The sequence below is a fragment of the Euprymna scolopes genome, chromosome 16 (genome assembly GCF_053919585.1).
Source record: "Euprymna scolopes isolate OS-2025 chromosome 16, ASM5391958v1, whole genome shotgun sequence".
NCBI lineage: Eukaryota > Metazoa > Mollusca > Cephalopoda > Sepiida > Sepiolidae > Euprymna > Euprymna scolopes.
Genome location: NC_136497.1, coordinates 131,345,340 through 131,362,957, shown reverse-complemented (window position 1 = coordinate 131,362,957; position 17,618 = coordinate 131,345,340). Strand labels below are relative to the sequence as shown.

At 34.2% G+C, this 17,618-nt stretch overlaps 1 protein-coding gene across 1 annotated transcript in view; it reads left to right on the top strand.

Moving 5' to 3' along the window:
* The window catches only part of LOC145296090 (uncharacterized), a 76,640-nt gene that overhangs the window by 33,997 nt on the left and 25,025 nt on the right, over positions 1–17,618 (top strand). The window contains exons 5-7 of the mRNA XM_080142230.1: positions 9,690–9,812; positions 13,904–14,080; positions 17,240–17,414. Coding sequence (XP_079998356.1) covers positions 9,690–9,812; positions 13,904–14,080; positions 17,240–17,414 — 475 coding nt within the window. The remainder of the gene's footprint in view (positions 1–9,689; positions 9,813–13,903; positions 14,081–17,239; positions 17,415–17,618) is intronic.

Below are 17,618 nucleotides of genomic sequence, written 5' to 3'. Positions count from 1 at the left end.
TTGTCGGTGGACCAAAAATCAGATTAAGCCGAGAACGTTATTGCTTGTATAGTGTTCATGACTTCCTATATGTGAATAATAGCTGGCCGTCTAGCGTTGCCCAGTCATACAATACGCTTAAACATATTTTAATTTATGCAGATTGCATATGTATTATTATAGAATCATCTTCCTAATTGCATCCCGCACCTCAGACTGGGTGGTTCTCCCATGCTCTCAATTATGGGCTGTTGAGAGAGTTTCTCAAGGGCCTCCATCCCTGTTCAGAAGATCCTCGTAGTGCTCTTTCCATCTATTTGTTATTTCTCCCTTTCCTTTCAGCAGCGTGAGCCCATCCTTAGACCGAAGGGGGTCAAAGAATGGTAGCTGGGGCCGTATACCACTTTTGTGGCTTCAAAGAATCCTCTGGTGTCCCCAGAGTCAGCAAACTGCTGGATCTCTTGAGCCTTCTTCATCCACCAGAGGTTCTTCAGTTTCCTGGCTGTCGATTGGACAGCCGCTTTAGCCTTAGCATGGGCAGCTCTTTTAACCTTGCAATTCATGTTATTCTGCCAGGTGATAAAAGTTTGCCTCTTGATGTCTATAAGCTGTTGGATTTCGGTATCGTTTTCATCGTACCAATCCTGATGTTTCTGCTTTTTCTGTCCTAGGATGCTTATACTGGAGTCCATGATGGCAGAGGACAGCTTGTCCCAGTGCTCTTCACCGTCATGCGGATACTGCTTGGGCAGGTCCGCGCTAAGAGCCGCCTGGAGGTGTTGTTGGTAGATGATATCACCCAGCTGCTCGATGTTGAGCTTTGGTCGGCTCTGTCTTTTTTGCATCCTTTGCTTCCGTATTAAATGTATACATGATGGAGCAAATAAGACGGTGGTCGGTCCAACAATTGTCTGTACTGGTCATTGCCCTGGTGTTCAGCACATCACAGCGGTCTTTGGCACGGACAATGACATAGTCAATGAGGTGCCTGATTTTACTTTGAGGGTGCATCCATGATGTTTTGAATGCGTTTTTTTTATCGGAAAAGTGTGTTCGTGATGATCAGGTTATGTTCTGAACACTTTGTCAGTAGGAGTGTACCATTTGAGTTAGTGTTCCCAACCCCCTTTCTTCCAAGCGTTCCTCTCCAGTGCTGATGGTCTCATCCCACTCTGGCATTGAAGTCTCCAAGTAGGATTATCTTGTCCCCCTTGGGGGCCCCGAATAGAATGGTGTCAAGGTCAGCATAAAAGGTCTCCTTTATTTCATCATGTGCATCAAGCGTTGGAGCATACGCACTAATCACAGTGGTCATTAGGCGGCTGGTTCTGACGACATCCCAGCAGAAGTCCTGAAGAAAGGCGGACCTGATCTTCTCAGACACATCCATGCCCTGCTTCTCAAAATACGGGAACAAGAGAAAATCCCTGCACAACTTAGAGATACCCTAGTTGTTTCTATCTTCAAGAAGGGAGACAAGGCAATGTGGGAACTACCGGGGCATTTCTCTCCTCTCTACCACATGGAAAGCCCTAGTTCGGGTTTTGGCCAACAGGCTTACACCCCTTGCAGAAACCATCTTTCCTGAGTCCCAAAGTGGCTTTCGCCCAAATAGAGACACGATGGACATGATCTTCACTGCTCGTCAACTCCAAGAAAAGTGCAGGGAGCAAAATTTACCATTATACATGGCTTTTATAGACCTTACTAAAGCCTTTGACTCAATGAACCGTCAAGCCCTTTGGCTGGTTCTTGCAAGGTTTGGATGCCCAGAGAGGTACATTCGGGTACTGAGACTGCTACATGACAATATGTCAGCTACAGTCCTCAGTAGTAGTGGAGATGAAACAGAGCCCTTCAGGGTTGACACGGAAGTGAAACAGGGATGTGTCATTGCCCCAACCCTGTTCTCCATCTTCATTACTGCTATCCTCCATCTCACGGACAAACATCTTCTCCATGGAGTTCGGATTATGTACAGAACTGATGGGCGACTTTTTAACATCAACAGATTCAGAGCCAAAGGTCGAACGAACACCATATCCATTATGAAGCTACAGTATGCAGACGATAACGCCCTTGTAGCCCTTTCAGAAGAGGACCTACAGTGTACACTGGTTCCCTTCACGAGGGCGTACAAACAGCTAGGACTAACAATCAATATAAAAAAAAAATCAAATGCTCCATCAATCAAAACAAACAGTACTCCAGTCTCACCCCCAAACATCTCCATCGACAACGCTAGACTGGAAAATGTGGACCACTTCCCATACCTAGGCAGCATCCTATCATCAAAAGCCAACATAGATGATGAAATACAACACCGTCTCAGCTGTGCCAGTGGGGCTTTCTCAAGGCTAAGGAAGAGAGTATTTGAGAACCGTGACCTTCTGGCAAAGACCAAAATCATGGTATACAAAGCTGTCTTGCTGCCCACTCTTCTCTATGGATCGGAGACCTGAACCACATACGGAAGCCACATAAAAACCCTGGAGATGCTTCCGAAAAATCCTAAGAATCAGTTGGAAGGACCGACACACCAACACCAGTGTCCTGAGTGAGGCTGACATTCCTACTATCACCGCTACTGTTGCTCAACGCCAACTCAGATGGACTGGTCATGTCCGAATGCCGAATCTCCACCTCCCAAAACAGATTTTTGTTGAGGGAAAGCGTGCCCAGGGTGGCCAAAAGATGAGGTATAAGGACAACATCAAAGTAAATTTAAAGCGGTTTCACATGGACCTTGAGACATGGGAGGACGTGGCTGGGAGCAGGTTGGCATGGAGGAGTGCTGTCCACGAAGGTGCTGCGCTTTATAGCAGTGATCTAAATCAAGCTGCTGAGGATAAACGCAAGGACAGATTATCAACCAGACACACCCAACCCCACCCCACCACCACTACCTTTATCTGCCCAAATTGCACAAGAAAAATTGGGTCTAGGATTGGGCTCTATGCTCACCTGAGGACCCACAGAAGCCACAACGGAGGACAGTCTTACTCGGACACGAGTGACCGCCGATGATGATGATTATAGAATCAATATTCTATTGAATATTATATATTACGAGAAATAATTTCCCCGGTGGAAAAATGCGCAAAAAAAAAAAAAAATTTAAAAATAATATATATATATATATATATATATATATATATATATATATATATATATATATATATATATATATATAAGTTATAAAATGTATATGGCGATTAAGCTACACTGAATATTCCGCGTTTCATCCACTCTAGGATTCTTCAGGCTTATGCGCAAATTCATATATACTTATTGAAGACTTTCCAATACAAAACCTATCGAAGAACACTACCAGATACATAAAGTACATATATATATATATATATATATATATATATATATATATAATTTAAAGGAGATTAGAATAATAGTCTAAAGAGCTAAGTGTATTTTTATGTAACAGTGAAATTACTAGTTTAATTAAAATACAGGAAATGCTCGTTATAATTTAGATATATAATAAGCTCGATAGTTAAATGTCCTAGAGCTAATTCAATATTAAGTAATGCGATTTACAATTTAAAAATTAAAAAAAAATTTTTTTAATTTAAAAACCAAATTTTAATTAAATTAAAAATCAGTTTCATAAGAAGGAACAACAACAAAGTCAATTATCTGTACGATCGTTTTGGAAATCCGTGCTTTTTATTTGTGGTATACATGAAGTTATGTAGAACAATTATATATAGTTTTTTTGGTAAGCACGGTTTCCTCATCAGCAAATTTAGGAGGATTTTTATTGTGCACTATGTACAAAAGAAACCCTAAAAATTTTAAAATATGAAGATATAAAAAGTACAACCAAACTATTAAATTCAAGACACGAGCTTCTGACATGTAATCATAAACGTTGGTTTAAATTTAATAAATATAAACCACCTTAAATCATTAAAAATTACTCATTAGTAAAAATAGATTACAATTTTTTTTTTTTTTTAATAAATTAAGTTAGACCAATTACCTCCCTTAGACCCGTAAATCAAATAATAAATAAAGTCAATAACACATGACAATTATCTCCCCTTAAAAACTTGCAAAATAAATATTCTCTCTATATATATTAACTGTAGCGTCTTTAAATCAAAATACGCTAACGGAAACAATTTACTGCACGAGCGTCGCCCTTTTAAAATTCATCATTCAATAAAATAAAAAGCTATAGCAAACATCTAAATGACTACTTTAAACACAGTTCCTGATTTCAAAAAAAGAAAAACTAAAAGGTAACTATCTCTATATATTTTTAAATCAAATTTATTATGTAAATTCAAAAATATATATTTTTTCTACTCATTTCTATCTCTAACCTATATTAATTTTCTTATAAATTTTAAATCCAAACCTTTTATTTCAATTTTTTCAGATTCATCTGCCTTACTTTTAATGCTAGGTTCATTTATGGTATCTTTTAAATTCAATAAAAATCCTCCTAAATTTGCTGATGAGGAGACCGTGCTTACCAAAAAAAACTATATATAATTGTTCTACATAACTTCATGTATACCACAAATAAAAAGCACGGATTTCCGAAACAATCGTACAGATAATTGACTTTGTTGTTGTTCCTTCTTATGAAACTGATTTTTAATTTAATTAAAATTTGGTTTTTAAATTTAAAAAAAAATTTTTTTTAATTTTTAAATTGTAAATCACATTACTTAATATATATATATATATATATATATATATATATATATATATATATATATATATATATATATATATATATATATATATATATGGAACAAATGACAAAACAATAACAGATCATCGTAACTCACCATTTTGTTTATTAAATTTACAAGACTTGTTGAACGCATTTTAAGTACTCAGCAGCCATTTTCTTTCTAGGCCGCTGTGTCTACACATTATCGAAACGGGCCTATTCTTTGCAGACTCATGCAGCAAGGATCAGAAATTGTGGAGTCAATGATCCTTTGATGTGAATTGTAAATAATCGAAGCTACTTGTACCATAGATATTAATTTCCGGGTCATGTGGCTTCGCTTCATTATTGTAGGGAATAACAGTTATTGTGGAGGACAGAACAAAGAAAGAAATGAAGATTGATTATTGGAAAGCAACTCGATTTAACAACAGCGTTTACAAAAAAGAAACAAATGAGTTTGTTTCTTTTGCTTTGGTTACAAACATGTCGCAGCTTGATGATCGCCTTTTATCCTCTGCGTAGTCAATATGAATATGTCATATGTCTGGAGTGGAAGGAGAAAAGATGAACGATGGGAAAATGGTCCAGTGTAAATGAACTGAAAGACGTTTGGTTTAGTAGTTTTGTTTTACGGCATATCAGCCCATTTTCGGGTTCAGTTATTTTGATGAAGGGTTTTTCTTTTCTTAGGTTTTTATATCATCAAATTTTATTCATAGTGTAGGGGAATAAATAAGAGCACCGGATTACCGGTGTAGGGTAAGGAGTGAGGTCCCTTGAAAAAAGAAGAGGAGAGTCCGTACACATGAGGCACGGACGCAAAAAGTTATCCTAAAAGACAATGTTGGACAGGCAGAGTACAACTCTAGAATACAGTCCTCACTCCTCCCGTAAACCCCACTATTGAAGTGAGTAATCTTTTTACCTTAATGTTCTGAATTGCAGTGTTGTCATGTTTTCATGTTTGTTAATAAATTCTTGTCGTTTATACTTGTTGTACGTTTAGTAATTATTAAAGCTGGTCGGTAGTTTTGGGACTGGGAAGAACCTAAACCCGTACCAACAATAGTAAATTTATTTTTTTACGGCATATCAACCCTTTTCGAGTTTAATCATCTTGATGAAAGGTTTTATGCCACAATTTTTTTTTTTTTATCTTCAAACATTTATTCATAGTATTTGGTATGTTTTTTTGTTTTGTTTTTCCGGTATAATGATCCTTTTCGAAATGAGTTATTTTGATGAAAGGTATTAAGCCACAATTTTTTTTTATATCTTCATACATTATCTGGCAGTGCTCTTCGATAGGTTTTGTATTGGAAAGTCTTCAATAAGTATTAATAATCGAAAAAATCTGATTAAAAAAGCAACAGGCGATTTTGACTAAAGTTAACACCTTATACAGCCTAATATTATAATTGCATTCGAGAAGTTTTGTATGTTTTTTGTTTTGTTTTGTTATTTTGATGAAAGTTTTCCAGTCTCAAGTTCTTTACGTCTTTAAATATTTATTCATAGTGTTTGGTTTGATTGTTTTGTTTTTTTTTGTTTTTGTTTTGTTTTTATTTTTTGTTTTTGTTTTTTTATTGCATACCAATCATTTTCAAGTTCAGTTATTTTGGTAAAAGTTTTATATCTAAAGTTTTTTTTATATCTGCAAATATTTATTCATAGTATTTGGATTTTTTTTTTTTTTTTTTTTGTATATTAACCTTTTTTCCAGTTATTTTTATAAAAAGGTTTTATGCGTCAACTTCTATATCTTCAAATGATTAATAGTGTTTTAAATCAATAGTGTTTGGTTTGGTGTTTTTGCAGAGGAAAATTATTATTTTTGTTTTGGGCTTTGCAGAACATGACAGAGTTTTGTGGGGTTTTGTTTAACAATGCTTGCTTATATTAAGCGATATTTTTGACGATAGGGGGAAAAAATGCTGTTTCCTGTGTCAGCTGCTATTTTGAGTTGATTATATGTAGAGATTTTAAACCCTCTCATAGTAGTCATCATCATTCACCTGTCAATCTATCCATTTCATTAACCTTAATCTCCAAATGGGTTTTTAGTCTTGATAAGTTTTGATTCATTAGTAAAAAAAAAAAAAATGTCTTTTGTGAAATCAGTTGATGCGGATCCCAGGCGTCTTGAAAAGCTAGTGTTAAATACTGGTACCTATATCTTATACTATTATATAAAAAAAACTTGTCTTTCTGTGTATGTGTGTGAGTTCATTCCCTATGCACTCCCAAACGACTGGACCGATTTTTTTTTTTAAATTTCACACAAATGTACTTTATGTATCTGATAGTGCTCTTCGATAGGTTTTGTACTGGAAAGTCTTCAATAAGTATCAATAATCGAAAAAATCTAATTAAAAAAGCAACAGGCGATTTTGACTAAAGTTAACACCTTATACAGCCTAATATTATAATTGCATTCGAGAAGTTTTATTACCATACAAGCAGAAAAGCCTAGCATTTAAAATCAACAGTAGGTTCTTTGATATGAAAGGGGCGCATTTGAAATGAATGTTTCTGTTTAAAGCACAGTTGAAGCATGGTACTTGACTTTTGCTTTTTAAACTTTAATTGAAGCCATTATAAAAAAATAATTTTGTAAAATCAACAGTAGATTCTCTACAGTGCAATGTAAATTACAATGTATTTTGGATTAAGTGCACCACGATGGGTCGCCAACTAGAACAGGTAATTAATTGATTTGATTGAAAAATGGGCGATTTCACCGATTTCGCTGACAATAAAATATGCGAGGGTGAAACTTTTCATTCAATCCCGGGCAACATCGGGTCTCCCTGCTAGTTGAATTCTTAATAAAACCTCATGTTATACAAGTTCATTTGTAACAAAAAAAAAAAAAAAGAAAGAAAAAAGGCATGTTATTCGTATAATTTTCCTGAATCATTTTCAGAATCTGATACTCGCTAGAGGTGTTCTGTTTCGAGGGCAACTGTAAGGTTTGCGCAATCTCCAACCACGCCTCTCCTGAATCGGCACTGTTTGAGTCCAGTGGCAAAGAGAAATCCAGGACAACTTGAAACAATGCTGAGATAAGCGGAGAGCACATACAGCACCTGGAAGTCTCAAATGGTCACCCATTTAGTACTGACCAGGTTCAATGTTGCTTAACTTCGGTGATCCAGCGGGAACCAGTGTGTCAACATGATTATGCCATACTATATATATATGAAGTGTATATATTCTTGTGTCTACATAATTGTGCATGTGGGTGTATGTTGTATTCAGAGAAAGTGTGATGTCAGGATTATTGGATAATATATAGGCAAGCTCATTGTATTTTTAAACACAATTTATTCATGGCAGAAACATTAATTTACTTACAGAAAATATTGAATGTCTGGCGATGCCCGCCATGTTTCTTTTTTTTTTTTTTCTCCTGGAACTCTCTAATCTTTTCAAGGATCTATAAGGGGCGATAACCCTCACTTTCTTTATTTAGAGTTATTCCCCCCCCCCTTTTTATCGCTATAACAGTTTAACAGTCATGGGTGTATGTGTGTGTGTGTGTCACATATAAGAAGATCTCCAGACATGTACTGTCGTAACTCGCAGTCTTTCTTTTACTGCCCCTCATCTTTCCCTTTCTTTGAAGGGGACAACTTGTGACCCTTCACCATTAACACCGGGGCTACCCTTTTTTCCCTTTTCATGGGTTGACGGCCATGAGGGTTTAGCTGCTAACGTTTCCACCTTTCTCTCCTCGACGTCAGACCTTCGCTGTAAGTTTTTTCCTTTCTTTCATCTCCACATTGGGACTTTGATTAATTTCTTATTTTCTATTTCATTAGTATTTTGGACTTATTCAATTTCGCCGTATTTTTAAGCATTTTCTGCTTACCCCTTCCATACCAAGCTTCACGCTAATTCTGTTTTATTCTTTCTGTTTTCAGTTTTTATCTTCTTCATTTTTAATAAACCTGTTGATTCAATGACAAACTGTCTTCAAAGTTTTAATTTAGGAGAAGTGTTTACACTTTCCGTCGTAAGACTTAAAACACTCTAGGGTCCTGGATATGACTTTAAACTATATCTAGTGGTGAGGCGCCAGCTTGCAGGGTTTGGCGAGTGTGGAGCCACCTTTTAATTACCATTGCTCCCAGGTCCACTCTGACCTGGAGTGGTAATACCTGTTAGGGTCCCAACTATGGGTTAAACAGAAACCGACTTGATAACAACAAATATATTCTATTAAAAACATTTTCTTCAAAATTTTTGGATTCAGCGTTAAATAACCTGAAAAGGGTTGATATGCCGTAAAACAAAAACAACCAACAACTTAAAACACTCTAGGCAATGGAACATGTCTTTATGGGACGGAATACATACCTTTTCTGATCTTGGTCAGTGCTCTTCATGACGATTCATGCCTATTCTCCAAAAACGTGACTTCATTTTATTGTTTGGAGAAGTCTTTATTTGGATTCTATCATTAACCAGGGCTGATGCGTTGCTGAATTGATTCAGATTTTTTTTCTTTCTTTTATTCGTTTTCTCACCTTAAATCAAGATACTCTCGTTAACTCTAGACTGTCGAACTCTAAAACTTGAACTGAACTCTCTAGAAAACGCACATGTGTCCCTTATTTTAAGGTGTGTGTGCGGGGAGGCAGTGTCCGTTAACCAGCTTGCACTCCAAATAAACTCACTGCCTCGTGACCCATTGCTGCATGCAGGTGTATGCATTGTCAATGCAATCAATAGGTTTGATTTATATCACCGGTAAACTTTTTTGCCCCCATTGCACTGAACGTCATTCAACACTAATCGTGCTATTCATGTCATGGACTCCATGTAAAGGTGCTGATGGAAGTGGTGCTATGGATACGGACTTGACAGCGATACATGAGTTGATATCCACTCCATTACTGCCACCTTCAACAGTTACTTCACCTTGATCTGTTATATGTAAACGCCTTGCTAAATCTTTTTTTTTTTTCCTTTTTTTAAATTTTTGCATATTTTCCAGAGCGTGACGTCAGTTGAAACCAGTTCCTACAATGATAGCTGTTCAGAGTCAACTGCGACAACTTTACGAGGTTCATACCAGCAGACAAAGAATACAAAGAGTACAGGGGTTCACCAAAGAAAGGTTGGATTGTCGTTGTTGTTTTTGTTGTTGCTTATTATTATTATTATTATTATTATTATTATTATTATTATTATTATTAATTTAACTATTATTTTTGATTTTATTATATTATTATTATTATTATTCTCATTAATTTAACTATTATTTTTGATTTTATTATATTATTATTATTATTATTCTCATTAATTTAACTATTATTTTTGATTTTATTATATTATTATTATTATTATTATTATTATTATTATCATTAATTTAACTATTATTTTTGATTTTATTATATTATTATTATTATTCTCATTAATTTAACTATTATTTTTGATTTTCTTCTTCTTCTTCTTCTTCTTCTTATTATTATTATTATTATTATTATTATTATTATTATTATCATTAATTTAACTATTATTATTATTATTATTATTATTATTATTATTATTATTATTATTCACAATTGACATTAGATCGCCAAAGGTAAGCAACATTGAACCTGGCCAATATCAGTATTTAGTTTAATTTAGTTTTATCTACGAGGCAGGGCAAAAAGTGGTCGGAATCTCTTCATAAAAATTTCAGGGTACTTGTACAGTTTAATCAAAACATTAAAAAATGAAAATATTGAAAAAAGTTATATTGTACATATTCGTTATGGAATGAAGTTTTCTTGCAAAAAAAAATCACTTAATTTGATCAAGTAGTTTTTTTTTTACAGAGGAAAATCAAACTTTAATGCGAATGATCGTGTCACAGCTATCTTGTTTTTGGCGGATGAGGAGGGGGGATGCCGGGGGAGATAACTCCAATCACTGCTAAAAGTTTGTCAAAATTTGATGAGATTATTTTGAAACGCGGCCAGAAAAAATACCTAGATAAATATTTTAGTTTTTTTTTTTTCATTTGTTTTACAGAGTTTCTCGGTCCTTTTTAAATCCCTTTTTGATTTTGTCCTTTGCTGATCACTATTTCGTTTAAAGGCACACCCCTCCTCGTCTCTGGAAATAGGCAAATGGCGAAATTTGATTTTCCTCTCTCTAAAAAAAAAAAAGAAAAAAAAAAAAAACTAGATCAAATTAAGTGATTTTTTTTTTTTTCATGAAAACTTTACTCCATAACGAATATGTACAATATAATTTTTTTTCAATATTTTCATTTTTTAATTAAACTAAACACGTATTTTTTTATTAAACTAAACATGTATTTTTTAATTAAACTAAACACGTATTTTTTGATTAAACTAAACAAGTACCCTAAATTTTAGATATCTTTGAATTTTTTTATGAAATTTTAAATACCTAGATAAATATTTTAGATTTTACAGTTTCTCTGTCATTTTTTTAATCCCTTTTTCATTTTGTCCTTTGTTGGTCACTTTTTCGTTTGATGGTTGGTTGGTTGTTTTTGTTTTACGGCATATCAACCCTTTTCAGGTTATTTAATGCCGAATCAAGTGATTTTGAAGAACAATTTTTTAATAGAATATTTTTTTAAGTCAGTTTCTATTTAACCCATAGTTAGGACCCAATCAGGTACAACCACTCCGGGTAAGAGTGAACCTGGGAGTGATGGCAATTAAAGAGTGGCTCCACACTCCCCAAAGCCCACAAGCTAGGGCCTCACCATCAGATATAGTTTAAGGTCATATCCAAGACCTTTTTTGTTTGAAGGCACACCCCTCCTTGTCCATGGAAATAGGTAAATGGTGCCGATAGATCGATCTCGTTAAAATTTGATTTTCCCCTGTAAAAAATAAACTACTTGATCAAATTAAGTGAAACTATTTTTTATGAAAACTTTATTCTATAACGAGTACATACAAGATAATTACTTTTTTCAATGTTTTCATTTTGTAATGTCTTGATTAAACTAAACAAGTATTTCAGATATCTTTGAATTTTTTTTGTGAAATTTTAACAATATGTATTAGACATCAATTAATAAAGATTTCTTTGGATCAAGTCCAATGTAAACAAGTTCTTGATGAGCCGTTCCCCTTAAGTAACCCAATTTACCACATTTACACTTCTAACGATTACTATGATATTGTCCTTTTGACCACTGTAAATTCTTTAACCCTTATCAAAGCCCAAAGGCCACTCGAGGATAAGTAATTTTTTTGTAAAAAAAAAATTAGGCTTCTGAATTTTTGAGATAAGGATTGATAATTTGAATCATTTGGACTACTGTTCTCATTTTGAATGTTGTTCACATAACATCTCGACCCATGTAACCTCCGACCTTCTTCAAGCGTATCTTGTTGAAATCAGGAATCTTTCTGTCAAACTCGGGAAAACTGTATGGAATTTCAAACAGAACCTTTTATTTAATCCCCTGGGGTAGCATGTTCTTGTTCTGTCAGCCATGACCAGGTAAAATTATTAAGTAATTCACAATTGCATTATTAGTATCGCCCGCACTGGGGATTGAACCTTCAACCTTCAGAAGAGTGACACTTTAGAACTGAATTTTACTAGACATGGAAAGAAATCTTAATATCACCAACTCTAAGACTTAACCTTCAACCTTCATAAGAGTGCCACTTAGAACCGAATTTTACTTAGTACATTATCTGTTATGGTCCAGAAGAACCCAAGGCGTAACAGATAAAGTACTAAGTTACAATTCAAAAATTCAAATGTTTCACATTTGCATTATATCTGATTCATAGTCATTAGACACCAGTTATGCAAGATTCTCTGAATTTTTATTTCATCATAAGACCTCTTTAGCTTAAGCTTTTAATTTTGGATATTTTCTTAGAATCAAAATCATTTAATCATAAAAATTAATTTAGATAAAAATGAAAATAAAGATTCTAGATATAAGGGAATGTCATCTTTCTGCCTATTTTACAAGTATTTTAATGGTGGAAGCTCCGATGTACCACAAGCCCTTGTACCCCCCCCCTCAACATAAATACCCACGACAAACCCAACTGTCATAGGAGAACATATTTTCTCCTATGATTGGATTAAGAAATATATAAATATTTCTTATAATATAAAAATGTTTATTGATATATTAATTAAAACATAAAGACGTTTCTAGAATTCATAAAAATAAATAATAATCGGCGTCTATAAATATAAAAAGGCGTAGAACGCCTTTTTGTTCTTTTTTGGAGTCTCTAGAAGGTTCCAGGAAATTCTTTTAAAACTCATATAAAAGAAACGCTATTGGTGGGTAAAGTCAGTTCGTGATATATTTTGGGATGCAAGGAGGCAACCAACGTCCGAATTCCGGCTTCCTCATAAGGCCGTAAAAAACAAGTTCATGACATATTTTGGGATGCAAAACATAGGCAACCAACGTCCGAATTCCGGCTTCCTCATAAGGCCGTAAAAACAAAAATCCCACTGAAGAAACTGGCTGTCTGATTCTGGTAAACTTTTTATTTATTCTTTGAGTTTGTTGACCGAAGCACATATACATATAAAGCAAACCATTTCAAAACACAATACATTAAGAATTAGGAATCTTTATGTTCTAAGGGAGACAATTTATTTGCGAGTTGTCGCCCTTCAAAATAATAATCTTTTCTTTTTTTCTTGTTAATTTATATTTTTTAATAAATTTCTTTTTCGTTAAATCTTTTTCTTTTGTTTTAATTTTATTACATGTGGGTGCTGATAAATCTCTAGACCATACGAGCTATGATCAGCACACATATGTAATACCAACAAGCAGCAAAATCCCACCTCTATGCAGTAGAGCTCCCCAGATGTCAAGAAGACTTCTACTTTAATCGTTTCTTCCCAAGTGTAATGTGAACAGATATCTTGCTGCTCAACTCCCTACATAGTATCCCTGCAATTTTGTTCCAGATAGTAGCCCACTACATCAAAGTGGCACTGTGCCTTGTTTGGGGGGTGAAAATGCAAAAAAAAAAAAGATGATCATCAAAAGAGGAGAAGAAAGTGTTGGAAAACTTATTTGGGGGTGGCGGGGGGAGAATTAATTTTACCCATCCTGGGACAAGTATTTTTCTAGTTTATTTTATAAAATAATACATTTAAAAAAAAATTTTTTTTACAAGCTTAAAAAAGAAAGTAATAATAATAATAATAATAATAATAATAAAGTACCATTTTTCATTTCAGCATCCTAAAACTGGACAGAAGAAACCTGGATCAAGTTTCACAAGATACGAGCAAGAGAAAATAAGATACGAGCAAGAGAAACTTAAGATGTCTCCATATTTATACCCAGTTCCTGGAATGGAAAAACCGACATCAAAATTATTTGATGTTCAAAGCGCAGTCCGAAAGATGCACCACGTAAGTTGTAATTCTTTGTGTTCCGACTACTGTTCTCATCTTGAGTGTTATTTGCACAACATTTCAGTCGATGTAACCTTTGACCTTCTTCAGGTGTATCTTGTCAAACTCTGGAATATTTCTGATGAGCTTGGAAATCTACAGAAAATTTCAAACGGAACCCTTTATGTAATCTACGGGGATCGTGTGCTCTTAAAGTTATGAATTTTTTTTATATTACTTGTATTGATTGGACTATTGTTTTCATCCTGATTGTTATTTGTGCAACGTTTCAGTCGGATTGTCCTTCGACCGTCTTCAGGTATGTTGATTGTAGTTTGGAAAAGAAAAGAGAAAAAATTACTGGTTCTATAGATATTTTCGTATTCTTTGAGTTAGTCTCTATTTTATGGTTATTGTTTCGTATTTATAAAAATTGGTTAACAAAGGGGAGGCAACTCCATTAAAGATTGATGGGGGATATTAATTTATTTTAATTTTGGACTATTATTCTCATCTTTATTAGTTGTTGTTTTTTCATCTTTTATTGGTTTGTTTATTCACAACGTTTCGGCCAACTATTCCTCTGGCCTTCGTCAGGTGGTAACCGCGACGGATAGGAACTTCGAATTTCCTAACTGCTGTGGGATTGAAACCGATTTGGTCGAAACGTTGTGAATAAACAAACCAATAAAAGATGAAAAACAACAACTAATGAAGATGAGAATAATAGTCCGAAATAAAATAAATTAATATATATAATGCTCATCTCAAAAATGAATTCCAATTAAGGAATAATATGTATTGATAGGAATTATCTCCCTTTCATCGCCAAAATTTTAAGGGTGTACAATGTTTGTTTTTTTTATATTTTTACAATTAGAGGCTCCCAGATGCTGCTAAATTCTAGGCTTCGTCTGATTAGTAATTTTTCTTTTCTTAGCATATGTGCTGCCTCCTTGAGTCGCCTGGCTCTCCACCTTACATCCTTGTCAATTCTTTTGACCTAGTTCTGCAAAGTGTAGTGTACTCTTGTTCTGTCATAACCGGATAATAGTCTTATGTAATTTGCAATTGGATTCTTCGTAACACTCACACTTAGTACTTTAGGACCCATGGCATAATGGATAAAGTACTTAGTGACAATTTGAAAATTCAAATGTTTCAACCTCCAGAACAGTATCACCTACAACTGAATTTTACTTGGTACTTTAATCTTGTGGACTAAAGAATACAGTTTGATAAAGATTCCCGAATCCAACAAGATACATTTGAAGAAAGCCGGGGGTTACATCGGATAAAACATACTGTGAATAACATTCAAGATGAGAACAGTAGTCCAGATATTCTAAATAATACAAATTATCAATTCACATCTGAAAAATTTGGAAACATCGCAATTTTTAAAAAAAATTAATATTTAATGGTATCCGTCCAATTGAACAAAGAATAAAGCTTGGATATATAAGTAGTAATCGTTAGTAGTGGAAATTTGGTACTTAAAGGTATTGTTCACATTGGACTTGAAGACGATATATGAGACCAAAGAATCTAACCTTAATCGCCCTTTGGGGCCCGTGGTGCAGTGGATAGAGACGTTCAATCTCCAGGTGAGAATTGTCTGAAGATAGTGGTTTCAAATCTACACAAAGCCAGCTAGAGGATTAGTTGGCCAAAAAACGTGGTGAGGCGACAACAACTATGGAAGGCAGTAATTACTGAGGATACAGTTAAGAGACTCAGCATTCTTATCCCGTTGCAGTTTACCACCTGATGAAAACCAGAGGAATAATTGGCTGAAACATCATGAAAAAAAAAAAAACAACTAGAAGGCAAGGATAATAATAGTTTACAAATAAATAAAGAAAGAATAAAGCTGCTTGACTCAATTATGATTGTAAAAAAAATGCTATCTAAAATTTAGTAAGCTGCCATAATAAAAATGATTTTTTATCATGCAAGTCTCCAAGTGAAGGAGTTAGGGTTGGGGTAAGTGTTCGGGTTAGAGATAATGAAGGAATTATTATCTTCGAAAATTAGACTAAAGAGAGTAAAATAAAATAAACGAATCGTATGGTTGTCTAACAGCTGCCATTTTATTTTTATATTTGCAGTAGCCATGGAAATTCCATGGATTGAGAAATATATTTACTCAACAAATAATAAAGCTGATATTTTTTTCTGGATAGCACAAAAATTTAGTTTTTGCGGACAGAAAAACCAATAATGCGCATCAAATACAAGTTTATTAACATTTCCATGAAAAATAGTGTCCATTATATTTTAAATATATAACTAAACCAAATGAGATAAGTTAACAAGTTTTTTTTAAGTTTTTTTTTTTTTTTTTTTTACAAAGGTGTCGCCACTTATCAAGGCCCGGGGGCCACTCGAGGATAAGAGTTAATGAGTGTACAGTAGTCAATAAAACAACATCATATCACTCGTTAGTAGTGGAAATTTTGTAAATTAGATTACTTAAGGGGACGGCTCATCAAGGACTTGTTCACGTTGGGCTTGAAGACAATTACATTGTAGTCAGCTGGAAAGCAGCAAAATGGAACAGAGTTCCACTGGCATGCATTTCTAAGAAAGAAGTTTTGTTCATGGAATATACGTTTAGTTTTAGGCACAGATAAACAGTGAACAGAGATAGGGATAAGGTGCAGCGAACTAAGTATTATGGTATCCATTCAATGCACAGTTAGGGATTAATAGGGATTTAATCAACAAATGTGTTTTAATAAAGCTGATATTTTTCTGGAGAATGCAGAAAATTAGTTTTTTTGGATAGAAAAACAAAACAATAATATGCAGCAAATATAAGTTTATTAATATTTCTATGAAAAACAGTTTCCATTGTATTTTAAATATAGAACTGACCCAAATGAGATAAAGTAATAAGTACTAATAAATATGCAGAAAGTGATGAGGTGCAGCAAACTAAGTATTATGGTATCTGTTCAATAATAATAGCGATTAGTCACTACAATACCACGTTTAATCTAGAATTTCGCATAAAGCACTCATTCTAAGTCAATGGGCTATAACTTTTGCCCGTTTTTAACGGGGTTAAAAGTCTAGTAAATTTATGTGTTTTTTTTTCTTATATTCATACAAGTTAACTCATTCTTTTTTTTTTTTCTCTCTCGTTCTCTTACAAAAAATAATGTACTACAGCCACCAGAGTCGATGTCTAACAAGCGTACAAATTGTCTTGTTACCCTGAAGTACCTGGGAACTGGTCCTAATATCACCTGGGAGGAACCATCACTGGGTGTTGAAATTGTAATCCAACAACAGCACTGTGGAGGAAACACCATGTGTGTCTACCGCAACCACCACAATACCGATGGTAAGTCAACTGAGCTTGCCTTTTATTCAAATTTAAAGAAAATTTTTTAATTTTGCCCTTTTATCTATTTACTAGACGGCCACCTGGCGTTGCCTGATCATAAAATATGCATAAATATTATATTTTAATTAATGCAGAAACTGAGGTACGTGCATGTGAGTATTCTGTTTGTTTGTTTTTTCTAAACCGTTCACTTCTTGTAAG